We start from the raw sequence: 15,942 nt of genomic DNA, 5'->3' as shown, positions 1-15,942 counted from the left end.
GAATCAACTCTCTCAAACTTTAAAAAATTAGGGTATAGGCAAATTATATGCGAAGTAAATAAGCTGACTTGTGAACTCATGAATTGGACCTAGAGTTAACCTCGTTTACCCTAGGGGGTTAGTGCACTTTGAAAGTGCAACGAAAAGTGAAAGTGAATGTGAATTATTTAGTGAAAGTAAAAGTGAAAATGAATTACTTTTTGTGTTAGTGTGTTTAATGGAAAGTGCAGTGTAAAGTATTTTCTTGTATTAGTGTGTACAAGAAAAAAATTAGTGGAAAATGGAGAATGAGTTTATTAATAAAAATCTATGATAGATTTTATTTAACTTTTTAATTAATAAAATAAGATAAATAGTTTAATTTTTTTAAATTAAATATTAAAAATAATATTACCTAAACCAACATAGTTAATTTTATAATTTCTAGATACTTAATCAAATTCTTACTTGTATAATATCTAAATTATCACTCTTAAATTAGTAGTTTAATATACTATTAAAAGTCATGAATATAACAAATAAATAAATAATGTATTTTATTAATAAAACAAGATAGATTTTTACTTATTTAAATTAATACAATAATTAAAAATTAAAATTAATGTATTATTTTAATTAATTATAAAAAAAGAATACTTAAACAAAAATATTTACACTAGATACTTGATCAAATTCTTACTTTTAAGATATCTTAATTATCACTCTTAAATTAGTAATTTAATATAATATTAAAAATATAAATAGAATAAATAAATAAAATATTTTATTAATAAAATAATATGAATATATCCATTAAAATTCAATTGAATTAGTTTAGTCTCAATGTCGAGCGTCAAGTGAAACAACGAGTGACATTGAACTCATTGGTCTTATGGAGTGTATTCACTTTCACTCTCCACTTATACATTGCACTAACACTTTTGGAGTGACTTTTCCTAGTGAAATTGAATTATGAGCTGTTCTTCTTTCTCTTATTTAATTTGAGATTTAGATAAATTCAGCATATCTAAACCAGCGCCGATATTGAGCTATTTGCGGTTTCAGGTAAAACAGAGAAAGCGCAAGTAGTTCGCACTCGTGTGATTCTCGCGTGCGACGTGGTCGTCCATGGCGCTGCGCTATATTTTTACGTTCTCCACACTAAGGTGGCTGGGGTTCGCGTGGAAAAGAGAAAAGAGAAGGAAAAAACGACATTTAGGCACCGACATTTTAGAAAACCCTAAAACAGACTTTGAATGATAAAATCCTGAAGTAGACACGTCTCAGTCGGGTAGATAAACTAGTTTGCTTCTCAATTATCGGAGTTTCGTATGGTTTTGCCGCATGCTATCTTGATTCTATGCTCTGTTGCTTTTAGCTTTTTGAGTCTGAGGATGACTTGAATCTTCTTCGTCACTTTTTTACTGCGTGAGTCGTTGATATTGAGTTTTTTTCCTCCGTTTGAATTTGTTAAATGTCATCAGCTAATTTGATTGGTTCTTAGAGATTAGGAAGAATCTTTTACAACTTCTGTCCTGTTCGTTTGTTGGCCTTCCGAAATGGATAGGATGCTGAGATACCACTGTCATTTCCAGTTTGCCTTTATGGCGTTAATCCGGATTTCTCATTTTGGATGTTTCTTGCACGTAATCAATAGCTGCCGCTGCTGAGAGAAGCTATCTTCTTCTGCGAAGTGCCCCTTGCTGTAGTTTTCGTCGGGGATTATTAGTTTAAGGTCCTGGATGTTTTGGCGCGTGAAATTGTAACCGGGTCTCTCTGCCCACATCCGGACGAATGAATAGCATTGATTGTTTGATGTGCTGATGCTCTATCATATGTCTGCGAAGGTATAAATGTTTAGTTCTCTTTGTCGACTGTTTACTTTTCTTTGTGCAGGCAATTTGAAATCTGTGCTGTTCTTGGTTGTTTGTGTGTTTATAGGTGGCAGAGGACCAGGGTCTTTGATCGAGAGCAATAACCTACAATTGTATCAGATTTAGAATCGTGCGATCCAAGTATGGCAGATAGAGATGAAAATGTTGAAGTTAAATTTAGATTATACGATGGATCAGATATTGGCCCAAGTAAATATGCTCCATCAATTACCATCGGGAGTCTCAAAGACAAGATAATTGCAGAATGGCCTCCGGGTTAGTGTCTATATATATCTTTTCATTTGGCTGTTTAGGGATGAAATAGAATTTGCTTGCTTTGATGGGTCATGTTGGTTGTTTGACATTACCTATCAGTTGGCGATCATGTTTTGCAACTAATGTGACATTCCTCTTGTGAAGAATCACATATCACTGGATCATATTGTTCCCTTTGTCTCCATTTCTGGCTATTTTTGTCACTTTTGCACCTTACGTTGATTTAACTGAAGAACTAATCAATTTTAGATCTAGAAATATTTTTAGAAACCAAAAGAAGGGGGAAGCCTGAATTTTACTGCTAACCAAGAGACTGATCTTGTACATTATGGCACATGGATTCAAGTGCCACTGAGAGTTTTGAGCTGGTAGGTCGTTGTCAGTGCTATTTTGAGCTCTCTGAGAATCTATTGGTCCAATAAGAAGGTGCAAATTTTCACCCTTATTCTTTAATTTTGCTAAACTAATTTTTCCATTAAGCCCTATCTAGTGGCTGAATATTCCCAAATTGATTTAGACAAATGAGTAATGATGGTCCTCCTCTTGCTGACTCTTTATCCATTCAAACTGAAACATCAACATGCTTCAACCTACTAAAAATCACCATTTTGTTGATGTAATTAGATTTTTGTAGGTCACCCGAATATATATATATATAGATAGGGATAGATAAATAGATAGATAGATGTTCTCGTGATGGAATTGAAAGTTCTTCAGTTGGTGGAGTCTCTGCCTTTTCTACTTCAACTGACTAGTTTGAAGGTTGTATCAAGAGTTGTACTCATTTGATCATTAAGCTATTTCTAATTTTTGTTCATCTAGCTGATCCAGTGGCAAAAAGGAAAGAAGTGACATTTCATTAGGGAATGGAGTTATATGGTTGAAAGTGTGGAATCACAACAATCACTCCCCTTTATTTCACTGGTTTATTTTCTTAGAATTTCGTGTTGTTTTAATATTATGATTACCTTTTAAAGTAGTTTATATCATCACTTTAGGTGGATTATAATATATCTTATCTGATGATGATCCATCATGGGCTATACTTTTTTAAAGAGTTCGACTGCAAGGAACTGAGAACTTAGGTAAAGGATGCTACATAGTCATTTATCCACCAACCACTCCAATAAAGACATTATTGATACTGTTTGAGTTAGACTCTTCACTAGTCTTGGCATGGATCAGATCCTTAATGATTAGCACTAATGATTCAGTATCAGTGCATTTATGTCATTGGCATAGGGGTCATCTTGTTCATTGACTCTGATGGTAACCCAGTCGAGATTTCTCATTGCTCAGGCATTCAGTACACTTCTTTTTCCTTCCAAAGGATCAACATGTTCACCAACTTCAGTTACCACTGTGGTGTATAATGTCCATTCTTCATTTTGAATGCTCCTCAGAATGGTAACACTTTCATGCCAAATGCCTTTGATCTTAGTGGCTCCTTTGTCTTGATCAAGTTTCTGTGCACTTACCATTTAAAAAATAAAAACTGTGTGCACTTTTAGGTCATCAGGGGAAGGTGGATGGTTGATCTCAGTATTTCATTCTTCCTAGAGTCACATTTGGAAGAGTTCTTGTTTTTTTACTTGTTCATCAAAATAAGGAGCTGATGTAAAATGTATCTTGAATCTTCTAAAAAACTTATACTTCGTGCTTCTACTCCTTTACAGAATACTTCCAGGTGCTTCAGATGCTCTTCAAGTGAAATGCTGAGATTTAGAGCACTTGTACTAGGTAAGTCGTGATCAGTGGGTTAACCCTATTGTCTTTAAATTCTACCGGACATTCACTGGCTGCATGCCATAGCATCTCCGGTATTGATCACTGAGAAAGAAAGTGGCAGGAAAGCAAAATCTGAGCAAAGATACACCTTTTTTCTTGGATATTGAATAACCACCCCACTCCCCAATCTCTCCCCAGCATAGATAAATCATCACCACCAGTTCTTCTCTTATAAAGACACCATTGACACCTGTGAGAATTAGAAACAAAGACAGCAACATGAATAATTTTGTGATGTAGGTCAAACAATATCTCCCTGATAGGGCCATGTGGTAGCGTTGTTGGATGGTTTGTGGATTAAGTTATCATATTGGAGTCAAGACCATAGGCAGCAAGTTTTCATCTGGCATGGCTGGTCTGAAGACCTTACCATTTGTCCATTTGCTGACCATGATGCTTATTAGAAACTTTTCCTCAGTCCATAAAGTTGAGAAGCATCGTGTACATGAAATTTGAAGATATGGCTGTCTTGATTTAGTTTTTTGATACGTTGGAAAAATGAATACGCTCTTATGTCTGTATTGTTCTGTATGGCATTCAACAACCATTGAGGGTCCTTTTAGTTTATGTGAACTGGTGGCCCTTTTGGATAACCTGTGTGACTAAGGAAATGGTATATGAGACATAAGAACAGCACAAAAGAGCTCAATGAAAACGTTTTTTTAAAGTGCAAGAGCTCAATAACAACTTTGATGCTAGAAAACTCACTTTGACTCCTATTATCCCACCAATTACATGATACTGAATTGAAAAACAAAACTTTAAGAACACTAAAGTAGGTTGCAGATACATATACTCGGACCTGACACAATATATTTTCTCGTTTAATTTTACCATGATAGTCTTTTTCTCTTTTTTATGGAAACACTATGTCCTTCTCATAATTTAGTAGTTTTAAAACTGTTTTCGCTCGTTTTGGCTCTTCCCTGTTGTTGTCCTAATCTTTTTAATGAAATTGTATTGTTGTTTTAATCTTGAAATGAAATCACTATTCAAAAAAGAAGAAAAAAGAAAAAAATGTTTCATTTCCCATTAAACTTTCTTGAAACATATAATGTTTTTTTAAGCTGATGCAATTTTTTTATTCTCACATTGAAATGAATGAAACTATTTTATATACTATTGTCATGAAATACAATTCTCAGTACTAGAAGTTCATCTGATGTCATAGAAATATAACTTTTCTAATTTGTGATTTCTCTCTTGGCCTGATATCAGTTTCATGTATCATGTCCCTGCCTCATAAAGTGTAAAAGATTGAACTTTAGGGTTTCGGAAAGTGAGAGAAAGAGAGAAATGATGGGAGAATTCAGAGCACTGGAAAAGCTCTGGTTGGGGACCGAGCTCGATCCCTAGGCTTTTTATGAAGTTCTGAAACAAAAGTTATAGAAATGCCCCTTCTCACTTAAAAAACAGTTAAACCATTACATATTCCTACGAACTTATTCTAATTACATGAAAATTGAACTAGAAATAAAATTAAACACATAGAACAAGATAGTGTAGCTAGTGGACTTTATAGTAAGTGCAAAATGATGATATTGCCCTTGATAGGTTTTCTAATACTTCCTGTTAAGGAATAGTCCCACATGGATTAGTGAGATCAAAGATCTTGAGTTTATTAGTTGGCAGAAGAGGTTTCCTAAGTGACTAGTCATTTTGGGATAGGGCCTTGGACCTAACTTCACATGGTATCAGAGCAAGTGGGCCTCCAACCAAATTATCTACGTGCCTACACATGAAGGCCTCCACCCAAATTATCCACGTGCCTACATGTGAGGAGGAGTGTTAAAGAATAGTCCAACATGAATTAATGAGATCAAAGATCTTGAGTTTGTTAGTTGGCAGAAGATGTTTCCTAAGTGACTAGTCATTTTGGGATAGGACCTTGGACCCAATTTAACACTTCCCTTCAAACTGGAGCATATACCCATTAAGCTCAAATTGTTGTAGAATATCCTAAATTCACATCCGCCTTTTGCTTTAGGGGGGGTTAGTCCCCCAAATGGATTTTTGAAGTTCAAGTTCATGTCCAACATGAAGATCATCTTCGCACTTGGTGTTAGTGTTGACGCCTTTATGTACAGAAAAATAGTTTCCAGTGAATAGTGCCCACTCATTAGAAAAACATAAAAAACAAGAGAATCCCTAAACCTGTACAGTACACTTATAATTACAACATAATCCTCGAACCCCAAATTAGGTAAAACAATCATTATTACTACACGAATAACGTATTTAATGTATAATTAAAATATATTAATATATTTATTAATTGAATTAGATATGTTATTGTGCATTAATATGGTAATTACGTGAGTCAATGAAATATGCACATGATTAATTACAAGTAATGAATAAATAACGTTATAAATAACAAAAACGAAAGTAATATGTTTAGCTATTAATTTATTAATAACATATGATATACTATAGCCTAAAAATGAATGATTTAAGAGGAAAAATTAATCTAATCATAACTTTAATACACTATATATTTGTACGTAATATTACCACTATTAAATCACTAATTTAATACAATAAATAAAAAATAAATATAATGAGTAAATAAAGAATTATTTTATTAAAAACGTAATATGGCGTAGTATTAATTAATAATATATTTCCACAAAATTGAAATTAATCAATTGATCAAATGCATATTGTAACTATATTTTATTTACCAGACTTAAATATCTAGTTTAATATAGTAATAAAATTTAATAAATATAATATATAAATAAATATACAACTTTATTACTAATGTAATAAAGTTTTATTGTAATAGCCAGTTCGTGATTAGTATTAAAATCATCAAATTACAAGTTTAGTACATAAGAACAACACATGTTCAAAAACAATAAAAGATACAATCATCAATTATCATTCTACATGCAAGTCGCTATGTCATCTCGAAATTGTGCGGCTCTTGTGGATTCTAATGCACGCTGCCTCCGAAAGCTTGTTACTTGGGTATCCTCTTCCACAAGACCATCGCTATTATCGCTATCTGTATCGTCCATTACACGTAATTGGACCCCATCACCTCCTCCACCGAACTCGTCATCCGAATCATCATCTTCCAAATCAAACATATCATTGTAATCCTCTCTACATATATAATTGTGCAATATGCAACAAGCAATGACAATTTTTGTCTGCATCTTAAAAGAAAATGGAGAAATGCCTTTCAACATTTGAAATCGAGCTTTTAAAGCACCAAAAGTTCTCTCAATAGTATTCCGCAAAGACGAGTGTCTTCGATTGAATAATTCTTTTTTATTCCTAGGAATATTATCTCCAAATTCTTGCAAAAGATAACGAGTTCCTCGATATTGAGCCAAAAATCTTGGTAGATTTGCATAACCAGCATCGACTAGATAATATTTACCTACAATACAAAATATTTTTTACATTAAATAAATAAAGATAAAATAGATAAAAGATTACTGCATAAAAATATATTATTTACCTTCAGGTACAAATAGTCTATTTCAGCGAGTCAATGCGTCCTTTTGTATACGAGAATCAGCTGATGATCCCTCCCATCCAGCTAGTACATAAGTGAATTGCATGTCGAATGTACATGCTACCATCACATTTTGTGAGAGATAGCCCTTTCTGTTCTAGAACCTTGGTTGTTCTTCAAGCGGGATATTCGCTTTGATATGCGTTCCATCAATAGCCCCAATACAGTCCTAATTATATAATTTCAATTAATATTGACTAAATTTGTATAGTAATCTAAATAGAGGGCAAGTGATGTTACCTTGAAGTATAGATAAAACATTGAATTGTTTAAAATACTCTCGTATGTGCGTTCTGAAGGCTGTTTGATGTAATCAAAGTGAAGTTTTGAGGATAACATCCAACACCTTGTTGAAATATTTACTTATGGACCAGTTCGATCTATCAAACATCTCTGCTATGACACTATAAGCTTGTCGTTGACCAACAGTTAGGAGGAAATAGGCAAGTTGTTCTTCCATTGAGACGGTCTTTATCACTGATAAAAACCCTTTGTTATTAAGTATTTTTGCCAATTTGTGAAATACAATTTGATTCATCCTGTAAATTTTTCAAAATTTAACAAGAGATTTGTCTAAGGCCTTTTGCAAATACAACGGACCATTCATCCCACAAGAACGTACACCTCTATTGCCATGGCATAGATAGTATCTTGCTATGACAACAATAATACATGTCAATCCAACCATAATTACATCCATCTCTTCTTCTGTCATAATATCCATGAGAATCTGCAAATTTAATCTTCTAAAAAGTCATAAACAAAAATAATGGCTAATCTTCAATCATAACCTATTCATCCAAACTCAACAATCATATTCACATCCATACTCATCCACCATATTATCCACATAATATATTAAGACAACAAGCATATAAAATAGAAACCTTAACCATACTGATAAGTCTAGCAACGTTATAATTCAAACATCGTCTTTAATACATAACAATCTTCTCAAAAAAGATATTGTACTTAAAACGCATTACAATTAGTTGTTTGCACAATAATTAAGCCACCCGACCCGCTCTGCCACTATCATTTTTACAAACAAGGCCTTCTTACTTGGCGTATCCAACCATCTAGGAGCGTCGTACTTCAGTGCATTTTACAAGTCTGGAATTTCCATGAGGGCATTGATCCAAGGTTCTTCGACATCGCTTTCCTTATACTTCATAACACATTTCATTGCTTCAGCGATTTGGCTAACTGCATCAATTAATTGTTTATTGTCATCAGTGGGCAATTCGCTTATCTTTCTACGACGATGTGAAGATGACCCTTTACTTCCACGAGATTGATTCGTTGTCGAATCATTTCCGCTAATGAATTGGCCTTGGACCTAACTTCACATGGTATCAGAGCAAGTGGGCCTCCAACCAAATTATCCACGTGCCTACACGTGAAGGCCTCCACCCAAATTGTCCACGTGCCTACATGTGAGGGGGAGTGTTAAGGAATAGTCCCACATGAATTAATGAGATTAAAGATCTTGAGTTTGTTAGTTGGCAGAAGATGTTTCCTAAGTGACTAGTCATTTTGGGATAGGGCCTTGGACCCAATTTAACACTTCCCTTCAAACTGGAGCATATACCCATTAAACTCAAATTGTTGTAGAATACCCTAAATTCACGTCTGCCTTTTGCTTTAGTAAACATATCTCCAATTTGATCACCAGATAGCACAGGCTGTTCCAACCTCGTTTTTCAATACAGTATCTCGAATAAAGTGACAATTTACTTCAATATGTTTAGTCCTTTCTTGGAATATTGGGTTCCCTGCAATGAATATAACAACATGATTGTCACAGTTTTCAGTCATAGGTCCCTCTTGGTATGGTTTCAATTCTTTGATCACAGATCTTACCCACATAATCATTGATTGTATGAGCAATGACTCTATACTTAGCTTTAACACTGGAACGAGCTACAACATTTTGTTTATTGCTCTTCCAGTTCATCAGATTACCTCCTAGAAAGTTGTGGTAGACTTTCTGTGAAGCTTAGATCTGGCATGATAAACATCTGAAAAGGTCTCTATCTTCATGTGATTGTCAAGTTTAAAAAATAGTACTTTCTCGGGTACCCCTTTCAAATTATCAAAATCCATTGGGTAGCTTCTAGATGAACCTTGTGAGGACACTTCATGAAATGATTAACAACACTGGCATGAAAGGATATGTTAGGACGAAGCGTAGTAACGTATATGAGTTTTCTAACTAATGGACGATACATTGTCTTGTCGCGGAGTTCACCACTCTATCCATCATGAAGGTCATGTCCGACCTCTCCATAGGAATCTCAATAGGCTTAGCACCCGACAATCCATACTCATGTAGAATGTCTGTGACATATTTCTTCTAAGTCAATACTAGACCTGTTTTGCTTCTAGGTATTTCAATACCCAAAAAGTATTTTAGGGATCCCCAAGTCTTTAGTCTAATATTGTTTTATTAAATGTACTTTTACCTTCTCAATGCATGTTATATCACTACCAGATAATATGTTATCATCTACATATACTAGTAGTACTAGAATACCAGATGATCTCCTTCCGATAAAGAGTGAGTGGTTATATGGCTCCTAACAAATCCAATAAATATGACTACTTCACTAAATTTATCAAATCATGCCCAGGGACTTTGTTGGAGACCGTATGTTCTTTTTTTTGTCAGCATATGTTGTCAGTCTCCCCCTAAGTAATATACCCAGGAGGTTGCTCCAGATAGACTTCCTTAGCCAAGTTGCCATAAAAAAAGACATGTTTAATATCAAGCTAACACAACGGTCATCCCCTTGTTGACTATGATAGACATAAAGATCGAACCAAAGATAAATGGGCAACGTGAGAAAAGGTTTCAAACACATCAATCTCATATGTCTGTGTGTAATCCTTGGCTACCAATCGAGCCTTGTACCATCCGATAAATCCGTATGGCTTATACTTCACAATGTATACTCATATATAGCCCACAACTGTAGTACCAACGAGCAGGTCACACAATTGTCAGGTGCCCCTATCTAGTAGTGCCTCCATCTCAACATCCATAGTTGTCTTCCACTAAGGAGAGGAAAGTGTTGCATGTGTAGACGAAGGAATAGTACAGGAGGACAAGGAAATAGCAAATTGTCTGTACTGGTCAAAGAGAAAATCAACCGACACAAAGTGAGACAAAGGATAACGAGTACCTTTTCTAACACCTTTCTGAAGAATGATGGGAAGGTGAAGATCACTGACCTTAGGATCACTAAACAACGAGGGTTCCTGGTCTAGTGTGAGAGAGGGAACGACTTTATCTTGTCTCTTTTCGTATGTGATATACCTATAGCAGCTTCTCTGCAATAGCATCAAGAATCGGATTGGGATCTCTTCAATTGGAGTGGGGGCAACAACTTCACCAATAGAAATGGGTGGAAACACATCTATGGAAGACTAGAAAAGGAGTATCCTCAAAAAAATGTCACGTCTGCTAAAATAAATGTTTTCTTAGTAGATGGCTAGTAGCACTTATATCCTTTCTGTGAGCGTGAGTATCCCAAGAAAATACATTTGATAGCCCGAGGAGACAATTGGTCCTGCCAAATACGAGTGCAAAACATACGCACCTAAAAACACAAGGAGACAACAAAAATGAGTCGACTAATGGTATTAGCACATGTATAGGAATTTTACCATTGATAATAGAGGAAGGTATTCGGTTAATGAGGAAACAAGTGGTGAGCTCAACAAAACTCCAATATGATTTCGGTACATTCATATGGAAAAGCATGATAAGAGCCACTTCTAACAAATGACGATTTTACGTTCAGTGACACCATTTTGTTGTGGTGTAAAAACACACAATGACTGGTTATAATAACATGACCTTGACAGAATAAGTCAAACTTTTGATTCATAAACTCAAGACCATTATTAGTGCTAGAAGTACATTAATAGAAGTATCAAACCGATTTTTTATTCCATTATAAAAAAGTTTGAACACATCAAATGCTTCAGATTTCTCCTATAGGAGATACACCAAGTACATCGACTGAAATCATCAATAAACGAAAGAAAGTACTTACAACCAAAAATACTAGGCACTGGACAAGGATGAATAATATTAAACGAGCAACTGCTTCATGATTGAAATGGAGTATAGGATGTTTAGTGATACTTGCCTAACTGACACAAGTCACACTGAAAAAATAAACTTGAAAGAAATGCAAAAAAAAGCTTAATCAACTTTGTAAGAGAAGGATGACCTAACCGTAGATGCCACTATAGAGGAGAGGCTGCAGAGTGCAATGCCTGTGAAGTATTTGGTGAATGGCTCTCCACATCGTATAATCCGCCTCTCTCATGCATGGAACCAATCCTCATCTTCTTAGTAAGATCCTGGAAAACACAGTGCAAAGGATAAAAAGTTACAAAGTAATTCATTGATTTGGTAAGTTGATTTATTGACAACAAATTGAGAGGATTTAAGAACAAGCAAGATAGACTAAAGTGGCAGAAAGGTGGAACCAATGTATTCATTCCTTGTATTGAAGAAATGGATCCATTAGCCAATGTTTCTTGTTTAATAATAGTTGACTCTTTTAAATTAGAAAACAAAATGGACATACCTAACATGTGGGTAGTAGCTCTTGAGTCAAGAACCCAGGTGGAGAATGGATGCACATAGAGAGCAAACGTACCTGAATTAGCCAGTGTGACTGTAGGAATGGAAGACGGAGTCATAGATGCTAAAGAGGAAGCAGCACTCAGTTGTGCCATGCGTTGAATAAACTGCTGCATTTCATCAGATGCACCAGGTACTACATTCACAATAGACTCAAGAGACATATCAATGCTCTCATGAATGAGGGAATCAGCTTAAGTGGGTGTACCAACTTTTCCCAACATTTGTTAGAAAAATGATTTGTATGGCTATAGTGAGCATATTTTTTGTTTTACCTAGTATCACCTCTGCCCTTCCTCTTCCTTGATTATCTCTTCCTCTATTTCTAGTGCTTCCAATTCTGCCGTTAGATGGCTCCGAGGAACCTTGAGAATTCAGTGCTGAATGGAAAACACTTATCTCATGCAATATACCAACCAACTCATTGTTATATGCAATGATAGACCTTTGACTTCTCTTGAGGCTAAACCTGCTGGCATATAGTTCACAAACTCATGACAAGTTGCTTTTTTTAGCATAAGTTGACTCTAAGGATTTCCGCATCTCCTTAGTTGTGTCATAATTCATAACTTGATTCCTTAAATCAGAATCCATGCTATTAATTAGCAAGGTCATAACCTGACTATCCTCGGCTTCCCAATCATCATTGAATGGGACAGAAGGATTATCGTTGATGAATTTTGACTTCTTCTCCGCCTTCAAGTATAATATGATTGTTTATGACCATCTCAGATAGTTTTCACCATTCAGTCTCTTGAAAGTAATCATATTAGTATCCTTCCCTTCTGAGTTCGTAGAAGTCCCTCGAAGGGGTAAAAACCGCACCAGAATCTACCATGTATGCTGCAAATATGGACTCTAAACAGTCTCAAAACTAGCACAAAAAAACTCTAGTGCGCAGGTGTTGAGGGCTCCACTTCTCAGAAAACTTAAAGGTTTTTACCAATTGGGAGTACCAGTCTGCCTTAATATGTAACTCACTTGCTGTTGTAAGTAGTACTCAGAAATTCCACAGATTTCTCAGTTTTTTAAGGGCTGATGTCATCCAATCAAGTGATGATGCAGGCAGTTTAAGCCCAATAATAGTCTGCGCAGCAAGAAAAGGGGAAGAAATTCCAATAAAGAACTCTCTTTTAGAGCATAAGTCTAGTCCTATGCACTTAGATTTGCATAAACCAAGAAAGAAATTAGGGCTGATGCAAGTAGAACCCAAGATGATGCAAGCAGAGGACCCAGTATTGGGGTCGCACAATGCAAAAAGAGTGATTTTTTACGTAGTAAACTCTCATGTGGCAGTAAATAGTTTCAGAACTGCTCAACAGGTAGTAGGAGTCATCAAGTTTAAGGTTATGGCAGGAGAAAACGCAAAAGTTCTGATTTTTACCCTCCAGTCAAGGTAGATTCAGAAAATTCCCTTTCTATGAAGTCACTAGTTTCAACGGAAGGAACTGGAGAAGAATGAAGGGCTCCAATCAAGTTCTACGGCTCTGATACCATGTAAAAGAGTGAACTTTAGGGTTTTGGAGAGAGAGAGAGAGAGAGAGAAAGAGTGAAAAGACAGGAGAATTCAAAGCACTGGAAAGAGAGCCCCAGGCTTTTTATAAAGTTCTGCAACAAAAATTATAGTATTGCCCCTTTTCACTTAAAAACACTTAAACCTTTATCTCTTCCTACATACTTGTTCAAATTACATGGAAATTGAACTAGAGATAAAATTAAACACATAGAAGAAGATAGTATAGCTGTTGGACTACATAGTAAGTGCAAAATGATAATATTACCCTTCAATAGATTTTCTAACATAAAGCTTGTGCAATGCAATTATTCAATGACTCATTAAATCAACAAGGGATTTTTATTGCTTTTCTACTAACAATTTCTCTCCGGTTCTTAGATAAAAAAATTGCTCCTAAGACAACGAATGATTTGAAGCTCATATATGCTGGAAAGATCTTAGAGAACAATAAGACACTTACGGACTCCAGACCTTTTGGTGAGCTTCCTGGTGGGATTATTACGATGCATGTGGTTGTACCACCTTCTGTGCCCAGGAAGAAGACAGGTATATTGAATTTGTGCACTACAATAGCAAAGCTTTTTTTTTTTTTTTTTTTTTTTTTTTTTGAAAATGGTGTATACTTTTTCTATAAAAAATGATCATGATACAAGAAACAATGAATTTATCTTATTGTTATTATAAAGGGGAAGAGTCTTCCGTGAGTAAAACTGGGTACATAATCTTCAGCTAATAGATCAGAAAGGGCTATTGGCTTTGGGCTGTGCATCCATTCCACTGTCTAAGCTGATGAGAATATCGGATATTTCATTGAAGGCATATCTAAGCCTGCAAGGAGGGTCCTTTGATATCCAACTTACAGCATTGGCTGAGTTGAAAATTCCTGTGCATAAAGCCTCATTCCTTGTACAGGGATTGAATTTCAGCTGATGTTGAGTCATGTATGCTTATGGTACCAGACTAGAGTAAATGAAAATCATCATGATTCCTAATAGAGCCTCCCAGCCCTACTGGAACCAGAAACCGTCAGAATTAAGCTTTAGCCAACCCATTGGAGGATGCTGTGATTTTGCAAAAGAGGCTGGTGGGGATGATCTTGAAATTGCCCGTGCCTTTTATAATTGAGCTAGCAATGGAGATATGCTCCTAAGAGATTGGAAAGCTTATTTGAAGTTTCTACTCTGAACAACATGGTCATTTTCTGGTAGACATTTTATTAGAAACTCTGAGGGCATGCTCTCAACAGATCTCTAGAGTGTAGAATGTTTTATAAGATAGAAGATACTTCGGCTTTTAGTAAAGACTAGTCCAAATTTATGAGAGTCTATCAAGGTCCCTGTTTTGTTTGTACGAAGCGCCTGAATGGAGAAGAAGACTAGTCTTTAGCTTGCTAAAAAAAATTATTTCTAGGTTCACATATTTTGCTCTCTTAAACTTTCGCCTTCAGAAGAGGGCCTGAATACCAAGGCACCCATCGCTATACAAATTACACGCACTTATAGAGATGAAATAGCTCTATTATTTAATTTGCATGGCACCTGTAGCTTTGGAAGATTGGGAACGCGATCATGTTATGTCTCTCTCCTGTGTGTACCAAATGTTAGTGACAGACTGACAATCTTACTGCTGCTACAATTGCAGATAAAAAGCTAGAAGAGTTGCCAAAGAAGACCGGATGTGCATGTACCATTATGTAGGCTACTGCGAGATACAAATTTGTTGAGATGCTACTTTCCGCAAAAAATTGGAAGAGGCGCGTCTTTTTCCCCCTCGTTTGTTCCCCTGTTTCACATAGATTATGCCGAGTTTGCTGACTGTTAAATTTTGTAATTCTACTGCATTTGTTACTATAATTGGTGCCTGTTCATTGTAATATTTCCGTTATAAACGCCAGATCACTTCTGTCAGCTATTGTAGATATTTTTAACTTTCCTGCTGATTGGATTATGTTCCGATGTAGGGGTGGCATCCAATCAAGCTGAGTTCGAACTTATATATGTTCGAATTGGGTTTGATTTAAATACTTTGAAATTAAGTTTCAGCCCAGCCTAGCTTTAAACCTAAAAGTGGAATCAACCTCGAGTCCAATAATTTTAATTGAGTTTGAGTTCGAGTTTTAATGTATATTTAAAATTTTGTATATAATATATGTTAAATAAATTATATATGAGATATCTTCTAGAAAATATTTTATGTTTGATGTATATATTAAGTTAGACTTATAATTTCTATAATTTCAAGTTTTAATTGAATTGGATGTATTTTTTTAAGTGTTTGGCATTAGGTGTCCAATTGTTAAAAAATTGATGTGATAAAAAGA

The 15,942-nt window shown here is 35.3% G+C and overlaps 1 protein-coding gene across 3 annotated transcripts; it reads left to right on the top strand.

Annotated features, from left to right (window-relative positions):
* The first annotated feature begins 1,182 nt into the window (after positions 1-1,182).
* LOC137956414 (membrane-anchored ubiquitin-fold protein 3-like) lies at positions 1,183-15,664 on the top strand. Of its 3 annotated transcripts, none has more exons than XM_068803900.1 (5): positions 1,183-1,270; positions 1,637-1,826; positions 1,921-2,129; positions 14,001-14,168; positions 15,264-15,664. In XM_068803900.1, the coding sequence occupies exons 3-5, from the start codon at positions 1,997-1,999 to the stop codon at positions 15,317-15,319; spliced, it is 357 nt and encodes a 118-aa protein (XP_068660001.1). In that variant the 5' UTR covers positions 1,183-1,270; positions 1,637-1,826; positions 1,921-1,996; the 3' UTR covers positions 15,320-15,664. The 3 variants fall into 3 exon arrangements, with proteins under 3 accessions (XP_068660001.1, XP_068660000.1, XP_068659999.1); XM_068803899.1 differs by having other exon boundaries at positions 1,183-1,407; XM_068803898.1 differs by having other exon boundaries at positions 1,183-1,826.
* Positions 15,665-15,942: the final 278 nt, after the last annotated feature.

The sequence above is a fragment of the Aristolochia californica genome, unplaced genomic scaffold (assembly GCF_029961685.1).
Source record: "Aristolochia californica isolate CCGP_79_NKW_82.1479 unplaced genomic scaffold, dmAriCali1.0.hap1 SCAF_2, whole genome shotgun sequence".
Classification (NCBI taxonomy): Eukaryota; Viridiplantae; Streptophyta; class Magnoliopsida; order Piperales; family Aristolochiaceae; genus Aristolochia; species Aristolochia californica.
The sequence above is the reverse complement of the archived record's forward strand: the minus strand, read 5'-3'. Positions and strand labels throughout refer to the sequence as shown.